Genomic DNA, 24233 nt, shown 5'->3' with positions numbered 1-24233 from the left:
ACGCATTGAAGGCGGGAAAATTAAATGATAGGTTTTATTTATTGTAGTATTTGTAGTAGTTTTCCTAGACTGCGGATCTTTATGCAAAATAAAAATTGTCTGCATCGATTGCAAGAGATAGAAACTAAATTGAATGTTACTTTTTTATGCAAAAAAAAAGTTCTCGTCATAAAAGCTACATTTATTTTATAATGCTCATATAAATATTCATTAGAAACGAATCAAATTTTATTTCATTTAAAAAGGAAGGCGTGACAATCTTATTTGTTAGCACAGCACAGTCGCACTAATGTGCCGAATGCCGTGAGTTATACAGGGCACTCTCTTCCTTTTTGTTATCTCTTCCTTATGTTACTTCTTCCCCCCTCGCCGTTCCATTATCTTTACAGTTACATTAAGAGTAAACCTACACATAAATCAATAAACTAGTAATACATTAATTATCCCCTAATACGTACAGTTACACGAATTAATATTCGGACGATCTAAAGAAGATGATAACTTTTTTAATATTGTACTATACGATTCGAACTTTTTTGGGGAGCTAGAGCAATTAGTTTACTACATCATGTGAAAAGAAATTTTTTCAAAAATTGCATTTGGTCGGAATTGCAGAGAAAATACTAAATCTTACATTTTACAACTTTTTCGTGCCGGCCTATATTGAAAATTTAAAAAGTACGTTTTCTAGGCCTGCGTAAATAATATGCACTGTGAAAGTTTCATCGAAATCGGTTGATGCGGGAAAAAAACGACAGGGCTTCAAAGATGTAAGAATTATTCGATATAGGCTGAAAATCTGCGATTTTTACCATTTTTAAACGTTTTAAACGTAGCTCATTGCAACGTTAACCGATTTTGACGAAATTTTCAAAATATGTTTAGTCGACACAAATCTACAAAGCGTATTTTTCAATTTTTCAATATGGGCCCACATAAAAAAGTTGTAAAATGCAACTCTTAGTATTTTTCCATACAATTCCGATCAATTGCAATTTTTGAAAAAATTTCTTTTCACATCCTGTAGTAAACTAATTGCTCTAGCTCCCCAAAAAGTTCAAATCGTTTAGTACAATATTAAAAAAGTTCTCGTCTGTTTTAGAACGTCCGAATATTAATTCGAGTAACTGCAGTTCCAGTATCTCCTTTTTCCAGGATTGCAAGGGTAAGATAACGTAAAAGAAAATATACTTTATTTAAGATCTAACGATACTAAGCTAACCTAAACTAACTATATCGAAAAGAAAAGTCCACTCGGTACTAAGCTGTTCTACGCTGTGCAGTTCGATCTGCTCGCATTGACTTCCAGAGCCACTATGCCTATTTAGCCTTCGTCAAGGGCTCTCGTCGCCAGTCGTTCTTTTACTTCTCCCCCACGATCTATACCTGAGTAATAAACGTAACGGTTTTTTCCGCGAAGGTTTGGGACTGTTTGGGACTTGGGACCAGTGATGGTATATTCGTGGGCCGTGGGTCGTTCCCCTGAGTCACATTCAATTTAGTTTCTATCTCTTGCAATCGATGCAGACAATTTTTATTTTGCATAAAGATCCGCAGTCTAGGAAAACTACTACAAATATTACAATAAATAAAATCTATCATTTAATTTTCCCGCCTTGAATGCGTACAAAATAAGTAAAAAGGAAGAGTTAGTGCGGCTGTGCTGCCCTCTTACAACGGCCCGATCGTTAAACTGGGCACGATATCCCGGATTGTGGCAACGACATCATGTGCCAAGATCCGTGTCCAGGGAACACTACGAGCCCTCACGCGCATTTGTGGCCTGGTCAGAATCAAGGATTTTGGCTGTCTGGGATGTTTCAACTGTATATTTTATTTCAATTTTTATATTTTAATTTAAGTATATTAATTTTAATGTTTTAAGTGTGTGATACTTTATTCTGAATGTAGTATTTTATTTTACTTTTAATAATTTAATTTTAATGATTTGTCTATCTGTGGTTGTAAGGAAAAGCGCCGCATGTTACAATTTCAAAAATCTCAGTTTATGCATTAATTGAATTTTAGAGTATAGGATTTACGTATTTACCAGAAAAAAGTATATGTGACATGTGGCGTTCTGCCTGACAACTACAGATATAATATTATAATATAGTAAATAATATTAAAATATACATTATAAAATATAGTACATATATTATTATAATAAACTATTTGTTCGTTTACTTTAAACTATTATCGTAAATTGATTTTTCCCTCCCACTCCCTTTTCGCATAAATACGTCTCTCTAACAAGCTCAAGAGACATCTGAAAGTCGCCTAAAAGATGCCCGACAGAGTCGTGGAACATGTCTCTACAATGCCTGAAACACGACTAACAGTCGTTCTAAAGACGACTTTAAGACAGGCAAATTTGTAACAAATGACCTTCCGGAGCCCTTGTAGAGACTTTCCGGAGACATTCGCAGACATCTTTCAGACATCTTTGAGCTGTATCTGTGCTGGTTGGGCCCCATTGTACCATTCAACTTTGTCTTTACCATATTTTACGTATCTTTCGAAACAACAAAGATATTTGAGGTGCAAACGTTAGGTGACTCACTCTGTAGATTTAGGTCCATGTAAAGATTGTAAATTTTTGTAATTTCCAATAATAAAGCATAGTAATAATAAAAAATTATAATATTTATTATTCCTTGTGTCATTGTCCCTATCACAGTCCCTATGTCTTCACCAACTCCCCCTGCGGCGTATTAAAAAATAAAAAAATATAAATTTTCTTTTCCCTTATACGACGAGAATTTTTTTGCATAAAGACCCGTTAAGAGGGAAGAAGTAACATTCAATTTAGTTTCTATCTCTTGCAATCGATGCAGACAATTTTTATGTTGCATAAAGTCTAGGAAGTCTAATACACACAAGCAGTCTAGGAATACTACAATAAATAAAACCTATAATCAGAGAGTATATGAGAGTGCTCACGCCCGGGTTTTGGCCGTGCCGCTTTTGTCTCCACATCATGTTTAGCCTGGAACAGCTCCTACATCATCTTTAGCCTGGAACAGAACCTACATCATCTTTAGCAAGAAACAGAACCCACTTTACTGTTAGCACATCTGACGACATCTGTGTCGCTCGAATATTTCTCTTACGCCCTCTAGGATATATTCTGACTGGAGTGAGAAACAGGAGGCCACCAGAGGCCACCACAGAAGACACTGTATCGTGTTAGCAACGCGCCCGCGCGCTACACTCACCAGCGTATCTTTACTATATCCGTGTGCGCTGCTTGTGCGCTTATGCCAGCCACAATCTATTTTTAGCACTTGCCATGTTGCCATGTTGTATTGCTTTACGGCGGAAGCGAAACTGAAATTCGGCTGTCGAGCCGTCGAGCGTATGAATCGCAATCTGGAGCTAGCATTCGAGTCCCCGTGCAGCGGGGATTTTTTTTTAATTTTTATTTTTCATTACTTTTTTAATTACATTTTTTAACCTTCCAAAAAATTAAAAATGTAAAAACTATGTTCAAAATATGTATTCATTTTAAATAGAAACGTTTTGTTACTGTCATAATTGCATTAATAAAAATTGGTATATGATCGAGAACAGGTTGATGGTATTTATTTGGACTGATTGGAGAATACGAAAATGCAGGAAGTATTTTTTAGTTTATAAATCAATTTGTAGATTTATTAGTTGTCAAACAAATAATAAAATAAATTGTATAATATATATAAATTGATTTTATACTAGCATACACAAGTTTATTTATTAAAAAATACAGTCATAACTATAATTATAATAGAATTTCATAAAATGTATATTGAGGTTATTGCAAACTCATCTTTTTTCGCAATGATGCTCTAATTTCATTGCTTCTCTCGAATGTCCATTTCCTTCCGAGACAGTGGCGTTTTTAGGTGTAAATAAAAAATGTTGATATAATTATATCAATTTTAAAATATATCATAATTAAACTACAATTATTCTAATAACGTGGAATGTAGTACATATTAAGTTTTAGTTACCCGGATTTCCTTCTTCGACGTTAAGCACTCTTTACTGCTTCTCGTAATTTACGTATATGCAACATTAGGGTGGACCTTATTTTTCGACCATGAAATTTTTTTGGTCCCGTAAACCAGAATTGTGACAAATGTTGAGAAAATGGTCTGGAAAAATTTTGGGGCCGTTTGGATCATGGGAAAATGAGTTTTTAATGGAAAATGAGAATTTTTTAAATCATGACATAAATAGACGTTATGATATATCGTTGAATTTGTCTTTTTTCTCTTTAAGAATCCATATATAGCATAAACAGTTGTTGATAGAAAAAACATCCGTGACCTTGAAAACTTTAAATAATGACTTTGAAAAAATTTTTTTTCTTTGATACTATATCCACCTCCTTATATATATACTAAAAATTTTGTTTGAAGAGTTTTTTCATATATGTATACATAACTGACAGAGATATTATATATAAATAAATTCATTAATACGCTCCAATCTACAAAAGAACAAGAAAGCGAGCTAATAAAAACGTGGTAAAAATAGTTCTAATATCGGAAAAAGAAGTTATTATGAATAATAAGTAGTCTGACTGAAACATGGACTGAAGGTGGTCAATGATACCGCTGAACGGGGCGTTAAACTAATGGAGGATCATAATAAAATTTTATCTAGAAACAAAGAGGAGAAATAATATATGTATACTATACAAACTGTGATGGAATGTCGAAAGCAGTATCCTGACGCCACAAAGCAGAATTTGTCAAAGGATTTGTAAATATTTTTTAATATAGCGAGAAACACCTGATCAATCCCTACATGATTAATTGCATTTTTAAGAGGCATTGAAGACTGCTTGTTAACTGGGAGTTATTAAATTTTTCATTTTCCTCAGAGTCAGTAAGTTCTTTATTTTTTTCAAAGTCATTAAGTTTTCCATTTTTCTTGGAGTTATTAAATTTTTCATTTTCCTCAGTGCCGTCAAGTTTTTTCATAGAGTCATTGAAGTTTCCATTTTTCTTGGAGTTATTAAATTTTTCATTTTCCTCAGCGTCATTAAGTTCTCTATTTTTCTCGGAGTCATTAAGTTTTCCATTTTTCTTGGAGTCATTGAAAAGTCCCTCTTTGTCGTTTACGCGCTGTCGTAAAAAAAGTTCTGGTATGTTGCTAGTCTAAAAATATGATCAATGCTATTTTTCAGTTTCTCTAATAAATCTGCATTTGTCGAATTTTTGCGTGTTTTTCAGTTTGTGTAATTAACATTTTGAACCAAAAAATCGGGAAAAAATCTCAATTATCAATTTCAATTAAATGCAATTATATGATTAAATTAATGCAAGTAAATGGGAAAAATTGACCGAAAATTGAATGGCGCAACGGCTGTTTAAATTATTCGGAGGACTACCTCGTCCGCCTAGACCCTTCATTCCAAATTGTAATATTCCAATATTTCAGTATCATTTTTAATATTGTTCAAGTACTATTTAAAACTATTAATGAGTTTTAACAACAAAATATTTTAAATGGAAAACTAAATTTTGACAAATAAGATACGATTATAGCAAGCTTGCTATAAATGTCGAAAACTCGAGTCTGGCCAGAGACATTCAATTTTCAGGAAACACTATTCTATGATGACGAACGGAGAAAAGGGAAGTGAAGCTCGAGGGTTTCGGTCGCCGCGGAGTGGAGAGAAACATTGTAACATGATACGGGTCGGGTCGGGTATATCGGTGTAAAATAACAGAATATTTTTTAAGAATTATTATTTTATATTAAAACGTTTGTAGCTCATTGCAACGTCGACCGATTTTGACGAAATTTTCAGAATATGTTTAATTGACACAGATTTACAAAACGTATTTTTTAAATTTTCAATGTCGGCCCATATAAAGATGTTGTAAAATGCAATTTTTAGTAAGTAAGTAAATACGTATTTATTTATTTATTTCAGCCTCGTGGCCCAGAAATTGGACTTGGATTATAATTCTTTCCTTTTTTTCTCTATACTCCTAACCCATTCTACAATTTCTCCCACTCTTTTCTCCTGTACTATCTTTTCTATACCTATGTTAATTCTTTCTACCCCCTCACAGTCTTCTGCCAGGTGTTTTAGTTTCCCCAAGTGTCTCTCATTTTTTCTACAATTCCGATCAGTTGCTATTTTTGAAAAAATTATTTTCACATCCTGTACTATACTAATTGTTCTAGCTTCCCAAAAAGTTCAAATCGTATAGTACAATATTAAAAAAGTTATCATTTTTAGAGCGTCCGAAAATTTTTGCGAGTCACAGTATGTACATATATTGCGCACAGAACACAATTCTTCTTTCTATTAAATCGCATTTCTTAGGTCAAACAATTGCGTTTTGTAATGTATAATAACATGTAATAATAAAGTAAAATGTAATAACGTTAAAAATTACTTAATATACACCCGCGGTAAAATCAATAAGTATAACTTTCCTCCTCACAGCAGAAACGTCGAGAAAAGTTTGACAATGATGTCCCACAATAAAAAAATCTGAAAAAAATTGACGACACTGCCTGCTGTAGTACTTTATCAAGGAACCAAACAGTAAAAAGCATGTTTTCATATTTTCTAGAAATCTGCATTTTTCCGATTTTTGGGGGGTTTTTCATTGTTTACGACCACAGTTTGCAACCAAAAAATCTGAAAAAATTCTATAAAATGCGTCTTAGGATCCAAAATATGTAACATTTTTTTTAGAATTTTAGAACGTATTTGAGACCGGAAAATTGCGCTCGACTGTGCAACAGGCCTAACGGTTCTGGAGAACCGATTACACTGTCCAACACCAAATTTGTTTTCAATATACTGTTGGGTCTTTGTTATAGAGTTTTTTGCGCTGATTCCGAATCTGTCCTTAATTTTTCTCCTATACGCACAGTTTTTGAAAAACATGGCTTTGAAAAAAAAACATATTTTTCAACTTTAAACAAATATTGTGGTTATTATAAAAGATATTGAATTGTTCTTTACAGCAAAAGATTCTGTAGACTTTCCCGAATACAGTGATATCCAATATTAATACATTATGATTGTTTAAACATGTTTAAACAATGATTAAAGACGAAGAGACACTACTTTTGCACCAATTTTTGAGGATATTTTTCAATTTATCTCAAAAAATTAGGGTCCAGCGGAAAATCGAACTATACCACGCGATAGAGCAGACTTTTATCTTGAGAAACCACCCTTTCAAGTTTGTAACGTCGACGTTTTTTTCGAACCAGAAAACAAAATAACTTCGCCCGACATGAACCACCAGTGGCGCGGCGAGGCGGCCTTCGTCGCCGATTTTCAATTGTTACTTCCAACAATTGCGTCCGTTGCCGGTTGCGGCCCGCGCGTATTCTTATGTTTTCACTTTTGGCCCACTGCAGTCCGCGGGGGTTGCTCATCTCACTGGTTTAAATAAATAAATTTATATATTTTTCTATTTGTGAATTATATTATTCTAATAATTTATTGTGAAAATAATTGTTTAAATAAATAAAAACAAATAACAAATTTGCATAGATTATAAAAATCTATTTATTTTAACAATAAATTATTGAAATAACAATTCAAATAATGAATATGGAAACAAATTATAAAAATTTATTTATTTAAACAATTATTTTAACAATAAATTATTAAGGAGAAATAACAATTCAAATAATTAATATAAAAACAAATTATAAAAATTTATTTATTTAAACAATTATTTTAACAATAAATTATTATTGAAATAACAATTCAAATAATTACTATAGAAACAAATTATAAAAATTTATTTATTTATAAATTGTTTAAATAATAAATATTAGGTCGAACACAATATAGAATACAGAATGACAGAGAACCGAAATCCGGAACCGAAATCCTGAACCGAAATACATAATATCGATTCTCCAAAATCGTAACCGTAACCGATATAAGCCAGTACTGCCAGCCAGTACCGATATTCTCGTAACAGTTATAAGTGTTATAACATAACATCATTTCGGTTCTTAATAACTATTTCAATCAGAACCGAAAAATAACAGTTTAAACAGTTATTTTCATAACCGTTCCAATCCCTGTCTGTAGCGTAGATTTACCACTATTTTAATATACTATACGATTTGAACTTTTTTTGGAAACTAGAGCAATTAGTTTACTGCAGGATGTGAAAAGAAGTTTATTAAAAAATTGCAATTGATCAGAATTATAGAAAAAATACTAAAAGTTGCGTTTTACAACTTTTTAATGTGGGTCTATCTATACTTAAAATTTAAAAAATACGTTTTATACGTTGGAGACAGTATTGATGACAGTAAGTACTTCATCACATTAAATTAATTTCCAAGATGGTCGCTTTTAAGCTTCGATATAAAATCTGTGTTTCTTCGAAATCTTCCGGCTTTTTTATTTTTTACAACTAGAGTTTGCAACAAAAGCTCGGGAAAAATTAAAATACTTCTATGAATATAATTTATATTATTAGAGATTTATATATTAGTTACATATTTTATATAAAACAATATAAATTGTATGTCATAATCCTGGCCAATGATGATGTAGGATCTGATCCAGTCTAAAGATGATGTAGGATCTGATCTAGGCTAAAGATGATGTAGGATCTGATCTAGGCTAAAGATGATGTAGGATCTGATCCAGGCTAAAGATGATGTAGGATCTGATCCAGGCTAAAGATGATGTAGGATCTGATCCAAGCTAAAGATGATGTAGGATCTTGTCCATGCTAAAGATGATGTACGAGCTGATCCAGGCCACCGACGAGATACTATTAAAGACTGCCAGCCCCTGTGTTATTCCGCGGGACCGGTAAGTGGGCGCGAGTGGGCGCGGGGATAACGGGAAAGTTACAGTGATCTGATATACCACAGCGGTAAAAGTTCCACAATCGACGAGATATTCGTCAAGTTGAAGAAGAATGATATAGTAGAATGCTGACATTACCTATTCTGTAATTGCCTTATAATACTATATATAATTCACTTATTGCATTCTTATTTTCCTTATTATCACCATTGTAATAATTGTTTACAATATAATCGATAGTTTATAGATGTAGGAAAAATGGAAGTAATTACTACGTAATATTCTACAAATGTATTGGAATTTAAAAGTAATTTGAACATTATTGCGTTATATATAAAATAATGATTCTTAAAAAATATTTTGTTATGTTGTGTAATGACAAAATTCAATCGTTCTTATTAAGATCCTTAGTAGGAAACAGAAAATTAATTTTTTTACTTATTTATCCCATACTTGTAATGCTCGACAGCATTATTGACTGCAATTATTAAAGTAGAGGTAGTAACAAGATAAAAGTATTAACTAATTAAACTAATTTTCGACGGCTCCTATCCATACAATGTTATTTAGAGGCAGTATTTCGTACGAAGATATCTAAAAAAAATAATTCTATTTGACTCTATACGAATATTTCTTGCACCATATATGACGCTATTTAAAAAGTGCTTGTAACATTATTTTATTTCATTCTGAACTGAACCACTTCCTGAAACATGATTCATTTATGAGTACATTGTGCGACGAGGCGAAGATCTAGCAGACGAAGTCGAAGTCGAAATCTTAAAAGAATAAGGACTCTCCGAGTCTCTTTTTTCCCGACGCTGTCCTTCATTGTGTCCGAAACTTGCGTCGCTCATTGCATAAGCAAATATCATCGGAATTATATAATTTTGGTATCATTTTCATAAAAAGAAACAAAATTCACCAAATATGTTAAGGAAAATCCTATAAAAAAGTAATGATAAATAATTAAGCTTTGTTGTTTGATTAGTAGTCTCACACCGATATACCCGATCCGACCCGTATCATGTTACAATGTTTCACTCCACTCCACGGCGACCAAAGCCCCCGAGCTTCACTTCCCTTTTCTCCGTTCGTCATCATAGAATAGTGTTTCCTGAAAATTGAATGTCTCTGGCCAGACTCGAGTTTTCGACATTTATAGCAAGCTTGCTATAATCTTATCTTATATGTCAAAATTCAGTTTTCTATTTAAAATATTTTGTTGTTAAAACTCATTAATAGTTTTAAATAGTACTTGAATATATTTAAAATGATATTGGAATATTGGAATATTACAATTTGGAATGAAGGGCCTAGCCGGACGAGATAGTCCTTCGAATTATTTAAACAGCCGTTGTGCCATTCAATTTTCGGTCCATTTTCCCCATTTACTTGCATTAATTTAATCATATAATTGCATTTAATTGAAATTGATATTTGAGATTTTTTCCCGATTTTTTGGTTCAAAATGTTAATTACACAAAGTGAAAAACACGCAAAAATTCGACAAATGCAGGTTTTTTAGAGAAATTTTTAGACTATCAACATATGTACCAGAACTTTTTTTACGACAGCTCGTAAACGACAAAGAGGGACTGAGGTACGAGGCAGCCGACACAGTTCAAAAGGCTGCGTACCGATTACACCAATGCACATAGGAAAGTTTTTTATTTTTCAATCTTTTTTACGGAATTACCAACGTATTTGTGAGATCCTTCTAATTAAAATGAGCCTAAATACGGCATAATTTGAGCCATATTTACTTATTTAAAGTGTGATAATAATGACCTAATATAGGTTATTATAATATAGGTCATTTAATATAATATATTTATAATTATAAATAATTTAGGGATGTGCGGGCCGCTCGATGTTCGGGTTCGAGTCGAGTCGGCTCGGGTCGCAGAAAGTCCGGCGGCGGCCCTTCGATTCGACTTCGAATTCGTCGGGCGGGTACGAAAAGAATCGAACAAGTTCGGGCGGACGAGTTATTGCGTTATCCGAGATTCAAATACTCTGCGTTCTTATGACATAGATAATGGTAATAATGGTTTTCTTTCTTTACTTATAACGTGATTTTTAATATACTTGGTTTTTTTATAACTACATTAGGTATATTCGCCAAACGCGTGCCTGTTCTTTATTTGTATTAAAGCTTGAATAATGCACGTTTCATGTGAAAAACTTAAAAGACAATATTTCTAGCTTTTTAACGAATTTTCTCCGAATGAACTTAGATATGTATCGATAATATCATTAAAATGTCTTTACGGAAGTTATACAATACACCTAGAAGATTACAATATGGTAAAGTATGGCAATAATTAAAAACGAAATATAAATATAAACATTATACGTATTATATTTCGTGTTTATATTTTATTCTGTATTATCTATAGGCTCTATATAATTAACTTCCCGATTTTATAGGGAAGTTATTGTAATGACCCCGAAAATCGAAAATCGATTTTTTAGCAGATCTTCACGTTTCATGGTCATTGCAGTCATTTTAGACTATTTTCAGCAAAATGTTCGTATATGTGTGTGTGTGTGTGTGTGTGTGTGTGCGCGCGTATGGCCGTTTCTATGTAATCAAATTTTTCGTTAACGTTTTCAGAAAAAGTAACAACGCGATCAGGATGATGAATGATGCAATCGATATGCCCCGCTGTAACTTAGAGCTGATTAGATTTTGGTCCATTTTGGTCAAGTAGTTTTTTAGTTTTTTTAGTTTTTTCGAAAGAAGTTCATTCAACAATGCAATTTATACGAGAGAACGGAAAGTTTCCACCGAAGAAACAAACGTAATTACACAAAAAAATTTTTTTCGATTTCTTTAAAATTTAAAAAAAAAAAATTTTTTTAAATTTTTTTTTGTACCTTACGATGATGTTTCCGCTTACAATAATCGAAAATTATCCCAATGCAAGAGTGAGTTAATCATCTCTACAGGCGAGAATACATTTTCAAAGAATATCGATGAAAGTACAAAAAAAATTTATATTACAATCTTTAAAAAAACAATCAGTTCAAAACGAATTATTAACTGAGATTAAATTGAAAATTAATATAAACTATATGATAATTATTAATAACATTGATGTTGAAAACGGATTGATTAATGGAGCACACATGCGGAATATTAAAATTTATTACTTTTCAAGAAAATACTAAAATTCCGTCTATATTGTGGTTAGATTTTCAATTGGCCAGAGTAGGAGTGAAAGTAAGAACTCGTTATCGTGATTATATGAAAAATGCACAAATATTGATCAAAATTTTACACCAATAATAAAAATATCGAATCAAGTAAATATGTCGAGTGAGGAAAAATATCAAATCACACGTAGTCAATTTCCAGTGGTTCCTGCTGAAGCGATTACGATTCATAAAAGTCAGGGACAAACATACGAGAAAGTATGTTTGGATTTTAAAAAATCAGAAAGGCGAACTTTACAAATATTGTATGTAGCACTGAGCAGAGTTTCAAAATTGAGCGCAGTTTATATATTTTGGGACAATTTAAATTAACAGTATCGAAGAAAACCAAGATCACTACTGCAAACCCGGATAATGAGGAGTTGTATCGTTTGCGAAAAACTAATTAAGACAATTTATTTTGCAACATTAGTATGCTATAACAAGGAACCAAGCGAGCAACGAGCATACGATGCTGGTTTAATGTGACGCCATATAGCAAACATTTTGATAAGTAGAAAACTATTGAATTTCCCTGAAAACGTATAATTTTCTTAAAACGTACACTTAATAATGATAATAATATACTGCAACTAACGAATCGGGAAGTTCTTTGTGTGGCTCGTGGAGAGTCACACACCAAATAAAAAAAAACATTAATAGCTATAGGTACTACTAGCCATGCGTACCACTAACCCTTTCGCAGGAGCAGTCCTATCCGCGAGCGAGCAAAGCGAGCGAGCAAAAACAACCCTACTCGCGAGCGAGCGAAGCGAGCGAGCAACAATAACCCTCTAGTTTTTTATTTTATATGATTTTATTTTAAGTTAATTTCTATTTTATTTTATATTGTATACTATATATTATCTTTTAAGAATTTGTGTAAGATTAATGATAGTTAAGTAGGTTACTTAACAGTTAATAAAAACATCACCCACTGAAAAGTTATCATAACTTATTACATACCACGTTGTAAATATTTTCTTATAATTTTTTCACGTGAAACGTGCATTATTTCAAATTTTAATACAAATAACGATCATGCACATGTCTGCCGAATATACCTAATGTACTTATATAAAAATCACATTATGGACAAGTTATGAAAGAAATACGTACCATTATTATTATTATCTATTTCATAAGAACGCACAGTTGATTCTCGGGTATCGCGATAACTCGTTCGCGCGATCTTGTTCTATTGTTTTAGAAGCCGCCCGACAAAAGTGAGTCATGAGTACACTGCGGATCTTTATGCAAAATAAAAAATGCTTGCATTGATTGCACGGCACATGAGCCAAATATAAATTGTATTCTTCTTTTAATTATCCTATTAAGCTGAAACTAATACGTTGATGTCCTTAAATATTTTTAACATGTCCACTGCTTTAAATTGAACGTGTACATTTTTGTCATACATGCATAAAATCCGCAGTCTAGTCATAAGCTTCCCGATGTGTCTGATGTATCGCGTACCCGACTCGAGCCCGATAGGCGAAAAACCAAAACAAGGTAATAAAAGTAGTGGTTTTTTCCCCCTCCCCAAGTTAGCACAGAGTCCTCGAGGTCGAAAACTGAGATTCGACACCCCAGAGTACCCCTAAATGACGTGTCAAAATTTCATTAAGTTCGGAATACTTTCCAGGTAGACGCCTTTTTTCGACCTGCCGACTGAAAATGAAAAATTGAATAACTCCAAGAAAAATGGAAAACTTAATGACTCCGAGAAAAATAAAGAACTTACTGACTCTGAGGAAAATGAAAACTTTAATAACTCTCAGTTAATAAGCTGTCTTCAATGCCTCTTAAAAATGCAATTAATCGCATGTAGGGATTGATCAGGTGTTTCTCTCTCTATATTAAAAAATATTTAAAAATCCTTTGACAAATCTGTTTTGTGGCGTCAGGATACTGCTGTCGATATTCCATCACAGTTTGTATAGTATATATTATTTCTCCACTTTGTTTCTATATAAAATTTTAATATGATCCTCCATTAGTTTAACGCCCCGTTCAGCGGTATCATTGACCACCTTCAGTCTATGTTTCAGTCAGTCTACTTATTATTCATAATAACTTCTTTTTCCGATATTTTAACTGTTTTTCTTTTGTAGATTGGAGCGTATTAATGAATTTAGTTAAGGTAGTAGAGAGACTTCCAGGATTGCAAGATATTCATTTACTCATTTCTCGATAATACAAACACGGGGTTTTTCACTAGTCAAAAACGCTAGATAAAACATCGATCTAGGGCGCTATCTGCCTCAAAAGTCCTATTTTTTCGATTACGAGGCGTAATTTTCATTATTCGGCAGCATGTAGCTATGAAAATAGCTATATGCGCAGTTGTATGCTTCCGAATAATGCAAATTACGCCCCTTAATATCTCTGTCAGTTATGTATATATAAAGAAACTCTTCAAACAAAAGTTGTAGTATATAAGGAGGTGGATATAGTATCAGAGAAAAAATTTTTTTTCAAAGTAATTATTTCAAGTTTTCAAAGTCACGGATGTTTTTTCTATCAACAACTGTTTATGCTACATACGGATTCTTAAAGAGAAAAAAGACAAATTCAACGATATATCATAACGTCTATTTATGTAAAGATTTAAAAAATTCAAAATTTTCAAATTTGCTGCGCCTCATTTTCCCATGATCCAATCGGCCCCAAAATTTTTCCAGATCATTTTCTCAACATTTGTTACAATTCTGGTTTACGGGACAAAAAAATTTCATGGTCGAAAAATAAGGTCCACCCTAATGTCCATATACGTAAATTACGAGAAGCAGTAAAGGGTGCTTAACGTCGAAGAAGAAAATCCTGGTAATTAAAACTTAATATGTACTACATTCTACGTTATTAGAATAATTGTAGTTTAATTATGATACATTTTATATCAACATTTTTTATTTACACTTAGAAACGCACTGTCTCGGAAGGAAATGGACATTCGAGAGAAGCAATAAAATTAGAGCATCATCGCGAAAAAAGATGAGTTTGCAATAACCTCAATATTTTATGAAATTCTATTATAATTATAGTTATGACTGTGTTTTTTTATTATAGGAAGACAGAAGATCAAATAAACTTGTGTATGCTAGTATAAAATCAATTTATATATATTATACAATTTATTTTATTATTTGTTTGACAACTAATAAATCTACAAATTGTTTCATAAACTAAAAAATACTTCCTGCATTTTCGTATTCTCCAATCAGTCCAAATAAATACCATCAACCTGTTCTCGATCATATACCAATTTTTATTAATGCAATTATGACAGTAACAAAAGGTTTCTATTTAAAATGAATACATATTTTGAACATAGTTTTAACATTTTTAATTTTTTGGAAGGTTAAAAAATGTAATTAAAAAAGTAATGAAAAATAAAAATTAAAAAAAAATCCTCGCTGCACGGGGACCCGAAGGCTAGCTCCAGATTGCGATTCATACGCTCGACGGCTCGACAGTCGAATTTCAGTTTCGTTTCCGTAAGCCGTAAAGCATGGCAACATGGCAAGTTCTAAAAATAGATTGTGGCTCGCACAAGCAGCGCACACGGATATAGTAAAGGTACGCTGGTGAGTGTAGCGCGCGGGCGCGTTGCTAACACGATACCAATACAGTGTCTTCTGCACCGACGAAATTCCGTCGTTGGCCTCCTGTTTCTCACTCCAGTCAGAATATATCCTAGAGGGCGTAAGAGAACACCGAAAAATTCGAGTCCCGCCAACTCCCGTAAGGCTGGCAGTCTTTAACAGTATCTCGTCGGTGTCCAGGCTAACAATAAGTACTAGACTAGGGGGCAGCACTATATGGGCACGGCCAAAACCCGGGCGTGAGCACTCTCATATACTCTCTGCTATAATTTAATTTTCCCGCCTTGAATGTGTACAAAATAAGTAAAAAGGAAGAGTTAGTGCGGCTGTGCTGCCCTCTTACAACGGCCCGATCGTTAAACCAGGCACGATCGTCCCGGATTGTGGCAACGACATCATGTGCCAAGATCCGTGTCCAGGGAACACTACGAGCCCTCACGCGCATTTGTGGCCTGGACAGAATCAAGGATTTTGGCTGTCTGGGATTTAACAGAGCTCTCTGAAACCTGGAACTGTGCTCGGAAGCGGACAAGTTATTAGGATACCGGCTAAGTAGAACATCGTGACCGGATCTAACCAAGTGCATCAGATACAAATGCCTGGAAGACAACTAAGTGATTCATCTCTGGTTCTGGTTACAATTCGGTAGGAAGTAGGAATAATGCACGACTTAATCTTCTTCAAGGTGCAATACGTCAGACTTGTTAGTATGTACTCCTTCGTCGGGAACCACGAATGTTGTCACTGTGGGTAAAGCAAAGTCGCAGACTACTTTGCAGACTGTTGGCGTCAGTCAGGAGATCGGAGGCCAGCAGCTGATTGTCAAGGTCTGTGCGATTGATCAATAAAGCATGTTTACTAGAAGACTGTATCATTTACTTGCTTCGATACGTTGATACAGGTGGTTCCATTGAACACTAGTAACCAGTTGTTACGGACAGTTGCACCGAAGGCTACGTTAATCAGTAGCGGTCAAGGGTTGCTAATCCCTGCAACCGCTATGGTGGGCGGCAACTAGTCGAAGAACACTGTAGCTATTCCAGCATCTGCGTTGAGCCAATTAGCATCCGGACAGGCAGTTCTCTCGATCAACTCGAACGTGGGAAATATCTAGTTCTACAAGCTCAGTACATCCAGCAACAGGTTCGGTATATTTCAGACAGAAAAAGAATTCTACCGGTACGAGAAGTAATTCCTAATTCCTAACACAGACATCGGACGACGCGAAGATCAAGTCCCAGCAAGCTATGCCTAGTCTTCTGGGCAGTACGCAGAACTTGCAAGCTTCGACAGGAAATTTATCTGTGGGATCCGTTATAGAAAACAAGGGCTTCCAGAGATCCTACACCAGCGTCGAGCCTAACGGCATCAGGCCGTGGAAACCATGTAATTGTACCAAGTCGCAGTGTCTTAAACTGTGAGTATACATATGTAATTGAGCTGTTGTTGTTCAATTTTGTCAACTGTACACCTGTTATTGTTCTAACTCGTCTTTCAAAAATTAAACGTCGACTCTCCGCTGGTTTGTTATGCGAATTGACAATTAAGAATCAATCCTGACGGATTATGAATGTGTTTTATGATAGATACTGCGACTGCTCCGCGAACGGGGAGTTCTGCTACATGTGCAACTGTATACCAATTGCTTCAATAATCTCGGGAACGAGGAGGACAGACAGCGAGCCATCAAGTCCTGTTTGGAACGCAACCCAAACGCGTGTCGCCCGAAGGGGAAGGTCGCGAGACCGGCGACGGCATCCGTAGACACAATAAGGGCTGTAATTGCAAGCGTAGCGGATGTTTAAAAAATTATTGTGAATGCTACGAGGTGTGTACCGTTTAGTCATAGATGCAGGACATTTTTATGAATTTTCTAAACAACTATTTCAGGCCAAGATTCCGTGTTCGGCCAATTGTAAGTGCATAGGGTGTCGCAACGTGGAGGAGCCGAATTTAGAAAAGAAATCTCTGAAGGATCTTGCAGAAGCGGCTGAAGTTAGGACAACGCAGCTGACATTGAACAAGGCGAAGTTACAGCTGTCCGAAATGGCCTCCAGACCGCCAGCTATATCTAACACGGGCGCAAAGTATGCTTTTTCGATTATAATAGCAAGTTATTCATTTTACATATTTGATACATTCTTCTTTGCAGACAACCCTTCAACTTCTTGACCGACAAAGCAGTCGAAATATCGTGCCAGTGTCTAATGGCTCAAGCCGACGAAGCGGAGCGTGACATGTCCGACGATGATACGTCTCAAAGATTGATAATCGAAGAGAATCGGTGTCTGAAGGAAATCATCGAATCGGCTCACAAAGCCGGAGCTACCTAGCAGTTACATTTCCAAGAGTTTATGGTTCGTTCGAATGTATTCGAAAGCAAGAAACTCGGACGCACTGGTTGTTGGTACTTCTTGATTTAATCGTTTGGCAGGGAACTTGCGGAGGTATTGAAATTGTTGTAAACCAAAGATAATGGTAACAATGCTGATGTACAATGCATTCGGCCGGCTGTAATTAATCTACGATTTTACTTGTAATTAGACTGCGGATCTTTACGGCTTCTGAGATGTTTAAGATATCCTACCAAGGCTGCTAGAACTTAAAAGTCGTCTTGGAACAACTGCAAATTGCATAAGCTTCCGCAAACTACTTCGCAAGCTTATCCAATGCTTTCAGATTAAGTAATAGTTTGCATAATTGCATAAAGAAGGAACAAATTGAAAATGGCATGGTTGAATGTACTGTGACATTAAAATTCGACGCAGAACGTTTTTGTACCTTTGTCGTTCATTCTCGAAGCGTTAATATTTCACAAAAGCAATTTTACATCCATTAATCTTCTGTGGTACTTTACAAATTTTCTATTAAACATCGCAAACATTTCACTTTCGAACTGCTCCGAATATCTTAAACCAATTATTTAAGAAAAGCGATTACACACGATCGAGGAGATATTAAAGCGGTAAATTAAGCAGTAGCGACGGTATAAAAACGATCTAGTATTCTTGCATTTTTACGATTTCTTTATTAAAAAACTCTTTAAATTTTATTTTCCATTCTGACACAGCGACGGTACGATTTATTTAACATTAAAGTTTCGAGAACAAAGTTTAGCAAACGTTTGGAAATTTCAGATTTTCAATATATACATTATGTTTTACACGTTTCCTTATTACTTTTATTACGATACAATGACAGACATACAATTCTTAATCAGTTATTGAGTCAATTAACAAGAGAATGGCATTGCAGCGAAGATCAATAATACAATTAATAAATCTGTTCCGTAGTGTACAGGTGCAAAAATTTATTCGTCCACCGTTAGGGCTGTGTAGGGACAAATGTAATATAGAGGTACAAATCTAAATATATGTTATATATTCTTAGAATTCGCGTACTTGAAAGTTTATTTTAAATATACAAATTGTACAGACTATGTATACAAGCTCGATCAAATGATTTCGAGAGTGAAATACTTTCACTCGCAACAAGTGAATCAAGTTGCAAAGCTACCAATGTATGTGCTATGTATAATAAATACTATTCGCATATTTCGAAATATATCTTTGTTGTACATATTTTATTTAGAAATTATTTATTTAGAAATTTATTTAAACTAGAAGAGATTTTCCTAACTGAAATGTACATACTCTTCTGTTCGATATCAGATTTCTCAAGTACAATAAATCAATAAATTATATGTTTACATTGTAACCGAGCAGCTGATTTGCATCGCAGGTTCAAAATTTCACTACTCTCTTCGGTCTTTTGCTCTCCGCTCCTTGAACTAAGCATCTACTTCCGTCCAAAGACTCTACATTGCCATCTACGATCGTATTCACCGTAATCGTATTCTCCTTCTCTTTGACCAAGTCTGGATGTCCTTTTTCAAATGTGTCATGTCACATCGCAGTAGAGTATGTCTTTATCTTGCAACACATCTATCGCTGATTTAGGCTCTCTGTATAAGCTTGCGTAGGCAAGTTTCCCTTCCGTTATGGTTTCAGTACGTGCCACGGCTTGGCTTCGTTTGGAGTTTTCTCGTTCGATGCTTTGGATCCCTTCGCTCTTGCGTATCGAATGATATTCTAGAAACAATAATACAATTTAGTGCTGTTTATTAAGAGAGTAGGTTATTGATAAACACCTATTTACTGTTTAATATGCGCGTTAATGAAACTTGTACGTATGTACCTAGAAATAGTACATAACGTATGTTAATATTCTTTAAAATGTACTGTTTGTCCGTTATTCTGTTTGAAAAATAGTAACAAGAAGAAACTTACTGTTTATTAAACACTAAGCGGATCATGAGATTATTGCAAATTCTTGGAAAAATCGATTCATCGAAAATAATAATGAAGAATGTTTGTTACGCACGAAATAATCTCACTTTCTTACACGCGATAAATATTTTTATCTCTTGCTTTTGAGCGATATTGTACATTGGCGGGAAAATACCGATATTCTACAGGATGTTCAAGGTACCCCACATTATCGAGAAGTTTACTTTATCTTTTATCTAGAATTTTAATAAATCTTGCACAATATCTCACCCTTAGACCATATATACCTATAGACCCGGCGCAGATAATTTGGCCCTCGGAAAAGATGAAAACGGTGTGACGTCACGTTCTCGAAAGATGTATAAGGGGGTAGTCTACCCTCGATTTGTAACTAGAAAGGAACTAGAATCTTACTAGATTTTGGGTCGAAAATATGGGTTTGCCTCCAGACGTTGATTGACCTTATTAGAACAAATTGTGGGCTGTGTGAGGGCTCATTCGAAAGAGGAAGGTTAGACGCAGCGCGCTTTTCTCACGAGGTTAACGAGATTATGTTTATATCTAATAATATGATGGCCCAAAGTCGAGAAAAAATCTAGGAAAAAATCCCGCAGATTTCAATGCATTTTCTGTCTCTAATAGACTTTTTTGACTTATGAGATGAGAAAAGCGCGCTGCGTTGAACCTTCCTCTTTCGAATGAGCCCTCACACAGCCCACAATTTGTTCTAATAGGGTCAATCAACGTCTGGGCGCAAACCCATATTTTCGACCCAAAATCTAGTAAGATTCTAGTAAATAGCAAATATCTAGCAAATAACTAGAATCTTACTAGAAAAATGGGTCGAAACATGGATCTGCGCCCAGACGTTGATTGACCCTATTAGAACAAATTGTGGGCTGTGTGAGGGCTCATTCGAAAGAGGAAGGTTCAACGCAGCGCGCTTTTCTCATCTCATAAGTCAAAAAAGTCTATTAGAGACAGAAAATGCATTGAAATCTGCGGGATTTTTTCCTAGATTTTTTCTCGACTTTGGGCCATCATATTATTAGATATAAACATAATCTCGTTAACCTCGTGAGAAAAGCGCGCTGCGTCTAACCTTCCTCTTTCGAATGAGCCCTCACACAGCCCACAATTTGTTCTAATAAGGTCAATCAACGTCTGGAGGCAAACCCATATTTTCGACCCAAAATCTAGTAAGATTCTAGTTCCTTTCTAGTTACAAATCGAGGGTAGACTACCCCCATAAGCTATGCTCATCGACAGTGCCTACGCTTGGCTTATGTGGAGGGTGAGGGGGATCACCGGGTGCGCCATGTACATGCACATACCCAGTACGCAGGAAGAATGGACAGGATAATTTCAAAGAATTTGACATTGTATCATGAAATTATCTATTATAAACTGTATTTGAGATACAGACGTTTATTCTGTATGTTTTATTAAGATATAAAGTAATAATAGTATTATATATATTAACTATTTTAGGAATCGCGCGATATTTGATTCTGAAGACATATTATGCAGGTTACAAAATGGTTTTTTTACATATAAATTGATCACATTTACAACATTTTAAGATAGTACTGCTAGTTTTACACAATTTACATTTACCTCGCTTGTGATTAGTTATTGCATTGCTAGACTACGGATCTTTATGCATTTACAAAAAAATTGAGTAGATGAAATTCAAATTCGTTGAAAAATTGAAAATGTCAATACATGATTTCTGCTCTATTACAATCATTCAGGGAAGAAATAACATTCAATTTAATTTCTATTTCTTGCCATCGATGTATTGCTAATTGCTACCAGCTTGCTACACAAAATTTACACGGAGCAAGTGTATGATGGCGTAGTGTCGGCGTCGGTCTGCCGTTTCAGCCATTTTGAAATTATCTTAAGACAGCTTAAAACTTATCTTGTGACGTCACACCGTCCTTTATCTTTTCCGAGTTGTACTCTCGGTTTTCCTATACACATACTATACCTATGCCGGGTCTATTGGTATATATGGTCTAAGGCTTCTGGTCACTTGAATAATTTGTTTAGGGATATTGGCGCTGCTGCACCATCTCCACTGATCTCCACCCAATCTCCACCAATCTCCACCAATCCCCACTGATCCCCATCAATCCCCACCTTAGACACGTGCCTAGCAGTGCCTAGAGAATATGATCCGACGAGGTTGGCAGCGCCGATTTCGACAAGGCAGGCGGGAGAAATCGCCATCGTTCCTCTATTGTTGCCTGATCGTCGATCGTGATCAATCGTGATAGACGTGTCTCAATAGTGTTCTCATTTCGATATTAAAGTTATTTTTACATCTTTGTGGTGGTTAACTGCAGAGTAGGCTGCATAATAATTCTGTTTTAATTCGCGGGACTCTGTAACGTACAACTGACGTGATCTTGAAATCAAAAACCACGCTGCACGTGCCCGGAAGCCGTTGCACGTTTACACGGAGACTAAACCAGAGGAAGAGGATTCTATTATGGACGTCTCCAGAGGACGAGCTCGCTGGTGTGCCATTAATTGCGTAAAGCCATCGACCTCTGGCGTTTTTACCAAATTCCTGTATCAAGTGGCCACCACGTGCGTGAGAAGCCACCGACCACCGGCGCCTTGACGTATTTATATCAGCGTGTTGCCGGTTTTGCGCTCGTTCCAGCTATGCATGCGCCAACAGGTATGATTCTGTCTATGCAAAAATTCGCGTCATTATTGTAAATGTTCGTGATGTCCGTGCGGTACCTCGTTGCGAAAATATCGACGAAACCACGATCGTGTTTTGGTTGATTCAACCGTAATCGTGACCGTCGCGAGGAAGTGTTTCTGCCGTGTCTTTCGGTACGTAAACAAGTGACTCTTGAAACACGACACAAAGTTATGTTGCTCGAGTACCTATTTACTAGAGATCGTGGTTTTGTACGTGTACTATTTCACGTGTATTTCACTATTTATGTACACGTATTTACAGTGATTCGGATTAATATTCGGACGTACTAAAAAAGGCGATAACTTTTTTAATATTGTTCTATACGATTTCAACTTTTTTTGGGAAGCTAGAGCAATTAGTTCACTACAGGATGTGAAAAAAAATTTTTTCAAAAATTGCAATTGTTCGGAACAGTAGAAATTGTAATACTAAAAGTTGTATTTTACAACTTTTTTATGTGGGCCTATACTGAAAATTTAAAAATTACGTTTTGCAGATCCGTGTCAATTATATGCACTGTGAAAGTTTCGAAAACGACAGGCATTGAAAGATGTAAGAATCCGTAGATTTATAGTAGTTAGAGGCCGAAAATGTGAAAATCTGAAATTACTACCATCTTTAAATCTGTTTGTAGCTCATTGCAACGTCGATCAATTTTCACGAAATTTTCAGAATATGTTTAGGTAATTGTGCATAAAAGGTCCCACCTCACCGATTTTGATAAAATTTAAATATGTTGTAAAACTCAACATTCTGAACAACTTTTTCCTATACATGTAACCGCCGCTCAGCCTTAGTTTTTGAGAGATTTGCGAAAAACGGCAGCTACTAAATACTACATTGAATTTTGCCTATACCTGCACGCCCGTGTCGTGCGTATGCGTTAGCATGATGCGACCACTCGTCAACTGTTTCTGCAGACATATCACTATATACGATCGTCGAATGATCTATATACCGCGTGAACTTTTTAAATCATATGATGATGAAGAATGAGTACATATTATATTACGACGACACCACACACACCCACCCAGTGCTTAACACGCACCCACTGTTTCTAAATTATACTCTAGATTCTTACGTATTTTCACGTGCTGATTACGCATATGATATTGAAAATTTGCACAAATGTTAATTTCTTAACGGAAACCTCCTTTTTAGAAACATTGGTTGCGTGTTAAGCACTGGGTGGGTGTATGTGGTGTTGTCGCTTCTCATCTCCACTATGTCTTTACAAACACAAAATAAACAGATGCAAGTACTTTTCTATATGTATAATTACCCTGTGATCATACATACATAGACTGAGCTTTCAATTTTCAAAGACATTTCTTGGATTCTTGGGTTCCATCTGTTTATTTTGTGTTTGTAAAGACATAGTGGAGATGAGAAGCGACAACACCACACACACCCACCCAGTGCTTAACACGCACCCAATGTTTCTAAAAAGGAGGTTTCCGTTAAGAAATTAACATTTGTGCAAATTTTCAATATCATATTCGTAATCAGCACGTGAAAATACGTAAGAATCTAGAGTATAATTTAGAAACAGTGGGTGCGTGTTAAGCACTGGGTGGGTGTGTGTGGTGTCGTCGTAATATAATATG

General features: G+C 35.1%; 1 protein-coding gene across 1 annotated transcript; it reads left to right on the top strand.

Moving 5' to 3' along the window:
- Positions 1-16292: 16292 nt before the first annotated feature.
- LOC143210647 (protein lin-54 homolog) lies at positions 16293-19222 on the top strand (the record flags this gene model as incomplete). Its single annotated transcript, XM_076427694.1, is given in 9 exon segments — positions 16293-16439; positions 16514-16721; positions 16724-16755; positions 16824-17029; positions 17199-17247; positions 17250-17337; positions 17340-17440; positions 17503-17699; positions 17765-19222. Coding segments are annotated over 9 exon segments (1209 nt in total), but the record flags the coding sequence as incomplete, so codon positions are not given.
- Between the last annotated feature and the right edge of the window lie 5011 nt (positions 19223-24233).

The sequence above is a fragment of the Lasioglossum baleicum genome, chromosome 1 (genome assembly GCF_051020765.1).
Source record: "Lasioglossum baleicum chromosome 1, iyLasBale1, whole genome shotgun sequence".
Taxonomy (NCBI): domain Eukaryota; kingdom Metazoa; phylum Arthropoda; class Insecta; order Hymenoptera; family Halictidae; genus Lasioglossum; species Lasioglossum baleicum.
The sequence above is the reverse complement of the archived record's forward strand: the minus strand, read 5'-3'. Positions and strand labels throughout refer to the sequence as shown.